The sequence below is a fragment of the Lycium ferocissimum genome, chromosome 2 (assembly GCF_029784015.1).
Source record: "Lycium ferocissimum isolate CSIRO_LF1 chromosome 2, AGI_CSIRO_Lferr_CH_V1, whole genome shotgun sequence".
NCBI classification, from domain to species: Eukaryota; Viridiplantae; Streptophyta; class Magnoliopsida; order Solanales; family Solanaceae; genus Lycium; species Lycium ferocissimum.
In genome coordinates, this window is record NC_081343.1 from 47,389,119 (window position 1) to 47,402,164 (window position 13,046).

The 13,046-nt window shown below is 35.4% G+C and overlaps 3 protein-coding genes across 4 annotated transcripts; 1 reads left to right on the plus strand and 2 right to left on the minus strand.

Moving 5' to 3' along the window:
* Positions 1 to 514: 514 nt before the first annotated feature.
* Positions 515 to 1,981, minus strand: LOC132048128 (uncharacterized). Its single transcript, XM_059439051.1, has 4 exons — positions 1,880 to 1,981; positions 1,664 to 1,785; positions 1,313 to 1,592; positions 515 to 616 (listed from the first exon to the last, which is right to left on the minus strand). The coding sequence occupies exons 2-4, from the start codon at positions 1,673 to 1,675 to the stop codon at positions 543 to 545; spliced, it is 366 nt and encodes a 121-aa protein (XP_059295034.1). The 5' UTR covers positions 1,676 to 1,785; positions 1,880 to 1,981; the 3' UTR covers positions 515 to 542.
* A 4,955-nt stretch (positions 1,982 to 6,936) lies between these two features.
* Positions 6,937 to 8,527, minus strand: LOC132047663 (methyl jasmonate esterase 1-like). Its single transcript, XM_059438676.1, has 4 exons — positions 8,465 to 8,527; positions 7,939 to 8,005; positions 7,389 to 7,486; positions 6,937 to 7,164 (listed from the first exon to the last, which is right to left on the minus strand). Exons 1-4 carry the CDS (start codon positions 8,525 to 8,527, stop codon positions 6,937 to 6,939), a joined length of 456 nt encoding a protein of 151 aa, XP_059294659.1.
* Positions 8,528 to 10,562: 2,035 nt separating this feature from the next.
* Positions 10,563 to 12,974, plus strand: LOC132041072 (phosphatase IMPL1, chloroplastic). 2 transcript variants are annotated; one of them, XM_059431844.1, is made up of 4 exons: positions 10,563 to 11,504; positions 12,014 to 12,231; positions 12,319 to 12,371; positions 12,789 to 12,974. In XM_059431844.1, exons 2-4 carry the CDS (start codon positions 12,117 to 12,119, stop codon positions 12,957 to 12,959), a joined length of 339 nt encoding a protein of 112 aa, XP_059287827.1. In that variant the 5' UTR covers positions 10,563 to 11,504; positions 12,014 to 12,116; the 3' UTR covers positions 12,960 to 12,974. The 2 variants fall into 2 exon arrangements, with proteins under 2 accessions (XP_059287827.1, XP_059287819.1); XM_059431836.1 differs by having other exon boundaries at positions 10,565 to 11,504; positions 12,174 to 12,231.
* The last annotated feature ends 72 nt before the right edge of the window (positions 12,975 to 13,046 follow it).

The window sequence follows — 13,046 nt, forward strand, 5'->3', positions numbered from 1 at the left end:
ATGAGTCTTTTGAGACGAAATTTGAGTAATTCTTTGTGAGCTTTCTCCACACACCGAGACGATTGTTTCATATTGTAAATTGAGATACGTTAATAAAGAGTAACAATAAAATTTAATTTGAAATGACCAAAAATTTAGCATAACTGTTGTGAAACCTGGAGCTAAAGTCAACAATTTGAGGAAGTTGTGAATTGATCCAAAGCTTGGAGACGTGCCAAGTGTTCCTCCCGAATATTGTTCGCACGCTTAATTATATTAATAAGAGTTTGCTAATTGTACAAAGACATAGAATTGCAAAATAAGTAGACAACTTAATAACCTCGAAATCGATGTGCTCTAACAACTCGCATGACGACGACAACAGGCTTATCATTCGATTCAATCAAATGTGGCTTGATCTGTTCCACAAAGTCGCCCCAAAATGTTGCAGATATGTTGTTGCTCCTACAATTATTATAAGGTTAAGGAAATGATTCAAAATTACAAAGTAATTAAGCATTGAATAGTTGTCGAAAGCTTACTTATAATCTCTGACTCAACGTTCATGAACATCCGGATGTTACCATCTTGGTTGACATACGTACGTCCCCATAACTCACAATTTGGCCGATAACATCTACAAAAATATTGACCAAAGAAATCAGTGCAGAATTGGTCATAGTTGAGGTATGTTTAAAGCTATAATTTAAAAGAATTAATATGTATGTATGTTGAAGAACTGAAAAGTGCATATTATTTCATGAAAGTGACATGGACATCCATATGAATTCTCTCCTAGCAGAGCATCAACACCGCCTGTGTGAAGAGATTGGCGCCCGGTTGGGTAGAACCTAAACTAATACAATTGTTAGTTTAGGTTTCCTCCCACCAACACAAGTAAAAAAAAAAAAAAAGGATATTAATGAATCCATGGCCTTGATATAATGAGGCAAAGAATAGAAAATCTCGATATTCATACCACATCACATTATGCTTTCACAACATGTATGCGTGAATTACAGGAGGAATTTGCATTCACCTTTCAAAAGTTAAAAATGGAATAGGTAGAATATAATCAAAATAGACCATGACAATAGCTTACACAAACATTCTGGACTCATCCAAATTAGTTGCAACAATTAGCCACAATAGTACTCACCACAAGAAAACAAATGATCCTCCAACAAAAGAGAGAGAAACCTATAATACTTTTGTTGCATAGAATCTAAAGAAACTCGAAGTACTGGAATTGGTATCACCAATCAGTTCAACCCATGGACAACAGAAATTTAATAACGGAAAGTAAAAGAAAAAAGGAAAAAAAATTTATTACCGAATAGTTCGGTGTCGTCAAAGTCCTCTGGATTAGACAACTGCTCATAGGGTTTGAATTTGAAGATACACATGTCAAAATATGGATCCTGTATTTCCTCAACAATGGTCTTCTGCGTGAAAATCAACTTACACTTGTGGTCTTTGATCCTCAGTTTCTCCTTATTTGGACAAACCATGAAATTCTTCATGATGTACAAACCCAATTCCTTGATTTCTTGTTTCATCATTTTCAAACTTTGAATAATATTCCTGCCAACACTTGCGTGAATGCGGCCGCCCTACAAAAACACTAAATCAGTAAATAAGACTAAGTTTTTCCACAAATAGAATTAAAGTGCAAATATTTAACCTTTTCATCCATCAGAATAAGCTCAGTTGAAAAGGACTATCAAAGTTTGTTGTGAAGTGGTTTTTCCCAAAGCGACAATACGAACCTTTAACCTCCAATTCATCGGCTTGGTGTTAATTTCGCTAATAAAATTAATTTGAGCCGCCATTAATTCCTCTCGTTAATAAAAGATATAACCATAAATGTGAAAAAAACATAAACTATGAAAAGAAATACCACTGCATCGTGATCTATTGCCGGCTCTTAACTGCTCCATTATGAAAAAACTACAGATCGTGGTATCCCTAATTTTAGGGTTCATGGAGAAATGGGATGTGGTATCCCTAATTTTAGGGTTCATGGAGAAATGGGATGAGGGGGAGAAGTGGGTTTAGGAGTAGGCTTTTTTTTTCTTTCTATTTCCCCCCTTTTCGTTTTCCTTTTTCGTAGTACAACTTAATAGCAAATTAATTGCCAAATTATAAACCGAAACGTGGGAGTTGTATGTATCCACGGTTCAACGGAATGTTTTTTTTTCCCTTTTTTTTTAAGTTTTTTTTTTTTTTTTTGCCCCCTTTTTGTTTTCCTTTTCGTAGTACAACTTAATAGCAAATTATAAACTGAAACGTGGGAGTTGTATCCACGGTTCAGTTTTTTGTTTTTTTCCTTTTTTTTTTATATATATTTACATCTATATATATTATTAAATAACACTAACTAATAACTACTTAATAACTAATTAACTATTTTCTAAAATAATTGTAACACTTGGCATTCGTCATTACCGCCACTTGTCACAATACTATTGCAAACTATCCTCTTTTTAATTATATATAGATAATAATAAAATAATAATAATAATAATATATAGATATAGATATATATATAGATATAGATGTTGGTGGTTATTTGTTTGTATCAGAACTGAGATAGTGCTTCTGTTTCTTTTCTTCTATGCTGATGTGTCAGGTTGATTTATAAGGCTGTTAAACACCATTTCTGATAGATTTTCCATTCTTGTTGCAGTGTTGTTTCTCAGTTTCTGGTGTCAAGACTGACCCTTGTACGATTCTCAGTAATTAGTGAATCTACTTCTATCATTATCACTATGTCTAGTTTTGTCACGAAGAATATTTTCCTTTATTTTTATTTATTATGCTTCCACTGAAATGATTTAATTCTTTTGCTAGACTGTAGTGAATATTCTGACTTCCCTTTCCATCATTATCTGATCATTGGTAACTGCTTCTGGATTTATTTTTTTCTTTCCCTTCTCTTAAGACCATTGCTTGAATTTAACACTAACATTTGAGAATGCCTTCTTGTTAGGGAGTATGTACGGCCTCACTCATCCGTTGACCTTACGCTTTAACTATTTGGTGATTTTATATGAGCTAACTTTTAGTTGCTTCTTAGGTTATAATTAATGTTCATTTTACTTCTTTACGTGAAGACTTTCATCATGTTGTCGCAGTGGTTAATGTGTTGGTTTAAACTTATTGCAGCACAGATAAAAGTAGTGAAGTTGCTATCCTTGAGGTCGTGAGGAAGAATTTTCCAGATCATCTAATTCTTGGGGAGGCCCTAATCCATGCACGAACACGAAGTGAGTCTTCATTGCACGCCTTTGGCCTTTTTTCATATGTGTAATTTTCTGCAAACAGTTCACGAAATGGCTAATCAAATTTGGCTATGAAGACTTCCTTGATTTGTCTAATTAATGACAGTACTGTTTCCTTCTATTTAACAAAATTTTTTTAAAAAAAAAAAAATCAACTGAAAGATAGCCTATGAATTATGTTTTCTCAGGAACTGTTGACTAGCTGATTATTAACTCTTTGTTTACTAGTTTAGTGGCTATGATGTGGCGTTATTCTATATCCAAAAATAATTGTTATTCCGCCAAAAGCATAATATAAGGTAACGTGTCAAAGATGAATGTAGTCAAGAAGAGATACTGTTTTTTTTGAAAAAATAAGTTGTTGATGGAAGTAGGGGGAATATTAATGCCAACTTTTCTATCACAACGTAATACATAATTCTGAAATTTTAGGAGAAAAAAACCGAATGATAGGGATGGACTACTTTGGTCTTCGATACTAATATGACATAGTGGGTAATAGGCTTGAACTTTGTTTTGCGGGTAATAATTCAAATTTGATCACGCTCCATTCAAGTCTTAAAAAGAATTCGCGGTCATTAAAAATTTAATTCATAGCTGAGTCCCACGGGGTCGATCTCGGAATAGTTTCAAGACTAGCTATATGTCATTTCTATTACTGAGTGGTGATAAGTTGAACAGTTGTGAATAAATTATTCTTATACTATTAATTCTAAGTAATTGACATAAAATAAAGAACAAAAATAAATGTTGATAATAGGATGACGAGCAGAAGTTGCAGATGCACAATTAAGAAATAATTAATTATTTTTTCAATTACCAAGTGAGCTATCAACGTATATCTTAATTTCTTAATCCAAAAATCTCACTAATATGCTTTATTTCGCCTTGTTGATTTCCAAACATAAAAAAGCAATGATCAAGTCAAATTGGGTTTTTCCGCATTCACTCACACACACACACACACACACACACACACACATATATATATATATATATATATATATATATATATATATATATATATCACCTATCTATGTGACAACAACGACAACAAAACAACAAATCCTCTATCCATGTTCCTAAAAAACCTAAAGCCTAAGTTCTAAGTCAAGCCCCTCAACCTCCTGATCGTCATTCTTATCTTCAGTTACAGTGGTAACTGTAGTGGTGCTACCAATGGATGAATGAGTTGATAATTCTACACGCCAGACAGCCATTGCAGTAGTCAGATGATTCAACTGGAACCCATACGGAACCAATTGATTAGCTGGGCAGGCAACAAGACCCGCCTGAGTGACAGGTGCAGGTGCAGCAAGATAAGGCATACGACCACGAAGAGGACGGTGACTAACCTGCATCATCGCCTGCATACACGGCATACGGCCACGAGGAGGTCGTTGACGCACCTGCACCATCGCCTGTTGCTGTTGCGGTTGATTGTAACTATACCGCGGACTGCCAAGACGATTGCGGGCACCCTCCACCATCGTCTCACGCGGATAGGGACGGTAAAAGTGTCCCTGGCCACGTAACACCGTTGGGGTAGACTTGCGATTACCCAAGAGACGCTTGAGGGCAGGGAAGTCAGCTGATGGGCAGAAAAACTTGTGATGTGGCGCACCTCTAATCCAAAGCCCCTGACGCATGTGCTTGTGTTGGTGCCCCGCGAGCCCTTGGCTCGAGGTGAACACCAATTGGCAGTACCTACAACGATAACACCAGAGACCTTGGCTCGTTACGCAGCCTTGAGGAGCCATTTCATTTGTTGGTGGCTGCTGCATTTTTCGTAAAGAACTTTTGGAGAATTGAGAAGAGATGGTTTGGTGGTGAGGAACTGAAGAAATGTCCATCGAAATATAAAGGATAGGGATTACAATAAAATGGTAACAATGTTTGCATGCTGGAAATGAGTAAGTAAGCGGTTAAATGTATTGATTATTGTTAATTATGGTTAAGGAGTAATTTTGGATAGTGATTCAAAAGAACAACTCAATTCTGACCTGTCTTAGATTTTGTAAACCTGAATGCAACGTTTTTCCCGCTTCTTGGTATGTGCTTCTTTCACTTCTTTTTTCTCTTTTACTATTAGGCCCATAAATAACTCAAGAACCTGAACTCTTTTGAATTGATATTAGATTTCTTACTTTCTTTGCATATGCACATTTGATGATTATTATTTTTCTTTTTTTGAAGGGAAGTTGAGGTTTAATTATAGGATTTGTATGTCCAGATAATAACCATTTCACCCTCTCTTTATTCGTTTTCTTTTTTTAACTAAGGGAAATAGCATTGAATTTTCACTTTCTTATATTCATCCCGTAAGAGCATGAATTCAAACGGAACTATAGAACAACCAATGCTAGATAAACACATTTTGGACATGACCAAATGCACGCAAAAACAACCTTAAGAAGTTAAAATAAATATTGTCTGGTTGTGTGAGTATATTTTACTTTTATATTGCACAATCTCAATTTTGTATCCCATTTGTGATTTGTCAGACGTGGTTAGTTATTCTTGTAAGTTGAATAAATAAAGAGGTATTTGTCTTAAAATATGTCATTTATTTCTATTAAAGGGTTAGGGGTGTTTTCCATTCAGTTTAATTTGATTTTACTGAAAAAGATCAAATCAAATCAGTTCAAACATACAAACAAACAAAAAAATCAATCAAATCGTATTTTGATTGATTTTCTTTCAATTTAATTTCTTTAGTTTTTTCTCGTTACGTGAAATACAAATTCGTCAATTCAGTCAAATAATAGTTAAAATGAAATTAATTGTCATATGTCAACATATGAAATAAGTAATATTTGCTAACACTATTGTTAATCTTTCAAAGAAAATTATATTTGCATCTCCAACCAAATACCAGAAAAACATATTTGAGGAAAATATTTTGCAAAAGATATTTCTGTCATACAAAACACCCGAATAATTTTAGTTTCATTTTTATGGGGCATTTGGAAGCATATATTTATAAATTTTAAATGCTTAAAATTTCAAATGACATAGTTCAAGTTTTATTTGAACTTTTATTTTACAAGAGCCCAACATAAGAGTTGAAATAGCTGACATTTGATTTTATATTTTAAAACAAATTTCCTTACACATATTCAATAAATAAAATAATTCAAAAGCAATAATTTGAAATACCTAAGGTCAAATTCCTCCACCCGAATGCATGTGGAACAAACGCAAAATTATTATTTTCATATAACTAGAAAAATTAGTAGAGTGTTTGACATTTTATATGAGAGTAAGCAGTGCATCCAGGTGAAAAGTTACATAAATAATAATAGACATGTATATAGCAGAAAAAGTAAATTCAATAAATACAAGGTGGACAATACACTCATATGATAGTGTAAAATCCATGAAGTCTTTTGCACAACAACACCAGAAAGCTTCTCTCATTGATCATAAAAGCCACACACTCATCAAATCTTAGTCTTACTTGTACATGAATTTTACAGTCAATTCTCTCTCTATAACAACCATCCTAATTATAACAATATTCCACTATATATAATGTCTGAGTTTTCATCACAAATGGTTTTTCATGTTATGAAATATTACATATTCTCCATGATAGCATTTCCTATAGCATCCAAGAAATATTTTGAATAACCATACTCGTTGTTATAGAGAGGTTTGACAGTACACAATTTCAATGGTACTTTAAAGCAATTTCCATCAAACGAGAGCACAACTCTAGAGTTTTAGAGAACATGAACATATGATCTGAGCCTAAAATAACCTTCACATCTTGTGGTGGATTATTTTCAATCATCCATCGTCGAACCTTATATGCCTTCATTGAGAGATCTTGATTGCACATTATGCAAACTCTAGGAATTGGACCATACTTTTCCTTAGTGAGTGTTGCTTCTTTCAACTATTGAGGATCATTAAACATTGGAGTATATCGGATCAACAATGAAACAAGGATCATATCCTGTTAATTTTTAAAAGGGAAGACGTAATAAGTTTTGCTGATAAATGTATTTCTTTTGTTCTATTTTTTCGACTTACTCAACGTACTAAAAGGTTAAGTTATTAGGGAGGATACTTTAAAGAATTATTGATAGAATATAAATGTGTGCGTAATTAAGTGCACACCTCAGCTCTGGAGTATTGATACATCTTTGATGATAGAAAATTAGAGCCAAAGTACACAGCAGTTGGGGGCTTATCAGTTGTCACGCTGCGAACCTGGCCTGGACGTAACTCAGCACTCGATGTCTGACTACATGTGACTGAGCGAACCACATGGCTTGCTGAATCAACATGGGACATGTACTATTGCGGAATGTGATTTAAAACATGAAAATTTGAATGAAGAGTGTAATTTAATAATAACTATTAAATTCTGAATACCGTCTGAAAGTATAAATGCGGTGTCACGACCCAAATCCCCAAACAAGGCTAAGTCATGAAATATAACTAAAATGCGGAATTTAAATAAAGGAAGTCATAATAACTCTAATAAACAAGAACAAAGGTAGTCTAAGTCAATACAATCCCCCAAAACCTGGAAGTCTCACAGTACATGAACATCTACTACGAGTACAAGTCTGGATAATAATACATAGATTGTCTGAAATGAAGATAAGGAAGAAATAGTAAAGATAGAGTGAAGTCTGGTGCTGTGGGACCCTCATCATCATACCCTGAAACTCCACGAAAAGCTCCAACAATCTCCAAGAAAGGTACTCAACTCGTGCTCGGATCAGTACCTGCACACAAAAGGTAGGTGCAGCAAGTGTAGAGTAAGTACGGGAAGCACGTGTACCCAGCAACATCATTGATCGACCCTAAACTACAGTAATGACGAGGGTTGGTACTTCCGATACTCCTCTTCTAGCTTTGTTAGTTTAAATCCACAATTCATACGAAATCAACAAGTATAGAAGGTATAAACACTATATCAACTCTTACAATCCATCTCTATTCCAGCTTAGTCATAAAGGTTCAGTCTTTTCCTTAGTTAAGTCAAATTCAAGATTAAATATCCCATCACACATGGCATGAAAATAATATAAACGACATAAATGATATGCAATATAAAGGAAATGCGTGCAATGCAAGTGAATAGTATGCAATGCAATGGCCATATCCGGTATATACACGCTCCTGCAGTAGGTTTCACGTGACTCATGGGGGACCTATGAGGTCCATATTCCCACCCGGAATACCAAATCTCCCAGATCACATCGGGTCCCAACAGTTGGTTGAATATCATCATCACTCCGAACCATGTACCATATCCAATATCTGGCCTCCCAGGCCTCTTGTCATGCCTCGAACCATGGCCTGGGGGTAACATGGCACTCGGTGCACAGTGCGTGTGGCCAAAGCGAACCCATGGCTTATTTGAATCATCATGAGGCATACATGAGCGAAAATATAACGTGAAGTGCATGATGAGATTTTATAAAACATAGTAAGTAATAATATTAAACATAAGTACTTGATTAAGTCATGAATGCCGACAATATCATAAATGAGCCAAAGAAGCTAACCAACTCGGAAGTCTAACATGACACTTGTCTTGTCTATGAAACCTCTAACATGAGTACGAAACACGTAACATACCTGGGGACAAGGCCCCCGCATACCTTTAGATGCGAAACTAAATAAGAAAGACAATGCCTAAACCCTAATGAGATGGGGCTCACCGATAATTTGGTATGTGCAAATCCTAATGAGCAGAGGCGTCGTCCTGTAAATCCGTACCTGCATCGTGAAATGTAGGCCCCCGGGCAATAGAAAGGGGACGTTAGCACATTGAATGTACTGGTATGTAAAGCAACTGAAAGAATTAACATGGGACATGAAAATAACATAACAGGGGCGAGGTGAAAACATGATCATGAACATGAGTACATATACATATATAACATGTGTAAAGTATCGTGAGTAGGGAGAGCGATAAATATAACGAGCAACATGATGCCGGTACTTGCGTCCTACCATTGAGAACACTCATACCTTGCTAGGTACATGAGATTTAATAATATTATGAAAGGATCCAGTCATTATGAGAGATCGTCCTAAGCATGGGTGGAGCAATCCTCATCCTACGGTGGCTACGTAGTTTTAGTACATTTGAAGCCTTCTCGGTAATTAATGCAACCCCCAAAAACATGAACATGTAAAATAAGTGGCACTTTGCCCATGGTTTTCATGAATATAACTTGCTTGTACATGGATATCATGAAATAACTTGTAACGTAGTTTCATGAAATAACTTGTATTTAGCATTTATGTATCTTGTATCATAGCATGAAAGTAATTATATAATATAGTTGCATGAAAACTTGTAGACATGTAGGATATTCATGAAATAATCATTTTAGCTAAAACATGCATGCAAGAACCCATGGAATACAAGATATGGGTTTTCATGGATTACGGACTGATTCTCAATAATCATATGGAGTTATTAAGAACACAATGATAGAATAATAGCAATTCATACATAATATAATCATGGACATGGGCCTAGGGTTATCATGAGCATGGTATAGAAACCCTAGTTTTAGTAGAGAATCATAATTTATGGATTTTGAGGCGTGGGGAAGAACAATGATGTTCCCACACGTAGATAGTAACTACATACACAGTAATGCTCCAAACTTGAATTAAAGATTTTAACTTTGAAGAAGATTTCCAAAATCTTGAATTCTTGAACCTTGAGATGGGTTTTCTGAAAAACCTAGTTTAGGAACAATGATTTCTTGCTTAGATTATTAGAGTATATGTTAGAATTGAGTTGGAAGGGTTTGGATTGACTTACCTTGATGTTTTGGATTGTTGCTAGGGCTTGGAATTGTGAATAATGAAATAAAAGAACTCAAGGCTTGAATTTATACAAAAGTGAGGCGGAAATTATATGGACATATTATACGGTCCGTATAATATGACCATATTTTATCATGGCACAAAACAGAACGTCGGGTTGAGGTTTCGTGAAGTACGGACGACTTATACGGTCCGTATAAAATTATATAGGCCGTATAAGTAGTTCGTATAACATGACCACTAAACGGACTGCTCTATACTCCTTCAGTAAAATGGCCATAACTTCAAGTAAAATTGGTTCATGCCAAGAGTTGAGAACATCATAGACACCCAAGGAAGTGGTGTAGCAGTTGAAGAGCTGGATTGCTAACCTTAGGGACCAGTTCTAATCGCAGTAAAAAATGACATGAGGTAAATTCTTCTTTTCTACCTAAGCCTTGTTGGGGAGATTTGTCTGATACCTGTACTGTAGGAGGTAGCAAGGTGGCCTGAACACCACAATTACCCAAAATTAAAAAAGGTGAAGAATTGAGAACATCATGGAGGCTCTCCTAAACATCACGATTCCAAAGTGAATTTCAGAAGTAGAAGAAAAAAAATTCTATTTGGTGCTTCAGTCTCTTCAAAGACTCCTTTCTTTTGCTTGATCTTACCTTTAAAAACTGAATTGTGGTGGCCCTTTCTTTGTGTTGCAATTCCCCTCTGTATATGCAAACCCGAAATCCTAAGCCAAGAAGGAAACTCCGAAAATCTACGACTCCTTGCATACGTCCTGCAGCAGCGAAGGTTAGCTTGATATAGCCGTGCGATCGTGCAAGCACATAAAACAGCCAGGTAACTAATTGGCATAGCCATGCAGTTGCATAAGCATGTGGAGCGGCTAGCGCAACCAGGCTAGAGTTCCACAACTTTAGTAAATGGTCGTAACTTTGTTAAGGGAGGCCAAATAACGAGACATTTGAAGCGGTTGCAACTTGACATCAAGGGCTGCAATTTAACGAATATCATAGCTAAGTTGAGATCTAGATTATTCCAGATTACTTTTTGAAATTTAGTCAAAATCTGACACGTTGATTGCACAATTCACGCTGTGGATTCTTCTTTCCCTAGTATGCAAAAAATATACTGTATCAAGTGAGATATCTACAATATATGCTTCAAAAGCTGACCAAATCTTTTGCTAAAAAACTTAATTTAATCTTGATAAAATCATCTTATAACATACAAATAGATATCTTGCATGGTTGAGTTCAACAAAATTCTAGAAACAAGCACCGCATATTATCTTAAAGACAACTCAACCGATGGGGAATGAATATTAATGAGAAACTTTGGCTTGCAGATGGAACAACAAATTTCGCGCATGGCTATCCTAGCTTTGCGGTCTCTGTGGGTGTTCTTTTTAGAGGGAAGCCTGCTGCAGCTGCTGTGGTATATGCTGGGATAGTTTCTGATGTTCTTTTGGGTTATTTATTATGGTTCAGTGGAAGAGCACTGTCTCTTATCCAGCAAGCTTGATCTTTGATAATCTTACACCTAATGTGCAAGAAGAGAACCAAAAGCTTGAATGATCACTAGCAACTTAAATGTTGTAGTGCCAAGGATTGATTTGTTATATTCTCTTACTGCCACATATAATAAATTCTAAAAAAAACATAAATTAGAATTCTTACATTCTTAGCTATAAAGGGATCTGAACTGAGAGATAAAAAAGGGGAAGGAATTTTCAGCAAACTTACAAATTTTACAATAGTTGAAAAGTGACATGCTTTAATATTGCTGTAAGATTTCTTTCTAAAGCTATCCATAATTTGTGTTAGCAACTCGAATAAATGTCGCCGAATTTAACTCTAGGGAACTCTATGTTTTAATTTAGAAGACTAGAATTAGCTGACCAACCAAAATTATGTGGCGTCTATCTAATAGTAACTTTTATGTAGTATCTACAGAATCTTGGAGAAACACTGTGAGAACGAACTTGGAAAGCATAAAGTGGAAAGATCATCAATGAACCAAATCTCTTGATTTGATATCTTTTCAGATATGACATATGAAATCCTCGTCCAGACTGTAATATTGTTAAGATCTGCTTCTTTACAGGTTGAGTTTGTTGGTGGCCCTATGTGTTGGAATACTCGCACATTTTCTGCAGCTGCAGGTAAAGACATTTATATATAACGAGTCATTTAGTCAATTGCAAATTCCAAAGATCTATTCATGACATTATGCAATTTTCTTCTTCTAGGCAAAGGAGCCTTTGCTAATGGCGAAAAGATTCATGTCAGTGGAACTGACAAGGTGAGAACTTATGCATACAGATGTGTAAAACAAGCTTAATTGCCGTTTCCAACAGACCCATGACTAGAAATGAGAGTTTGATGATAACTTTCATAGCATCTGATACACACAGTTCTTGCTTGTCCTATTGCATTAGGAAGTCGGGTAAATGTTGAACTCTACCTGCTCTGTGTGACCTGTTATGCATCTATACCCATTTACATGCAAGTATATTTGTTACAATTTGATAATTGTGCTAGTTTTGCACCTTCTTTTTGGCAAAGAGATAATATATGGCCTCGCTTTGAAGTCTTAAATTGACAATAGTGTTGCTTATATAAAGCTCACTAAATGAAAGGTACACTTACTGTCAATCTTCTTTCCCCAATTCCTTTAACTTATTCGTTACTGTTCTTAATTTTTTGGTTGGGGGGTTAGGTGGAACAATCTCTTCTAGTGACTGGATTTGGATATGATCATGATGATCCATGGGCAACCAATATGGAATTGTTCAAGGAATTTACTGATGTCAGCCGGGTAGCAACTTTATCCTTTATTCTTAATGCTCCTGTCTCTGTCTTAGTAAACTTTATTCTTATCTTTTTCTGAAATTTTGCACCCTACACCCCCCCCCCCCCCCCCAAAAAAAAAAATAATAATAATAATAACAACGATTCTTCCTGCCATGTTCTGTAT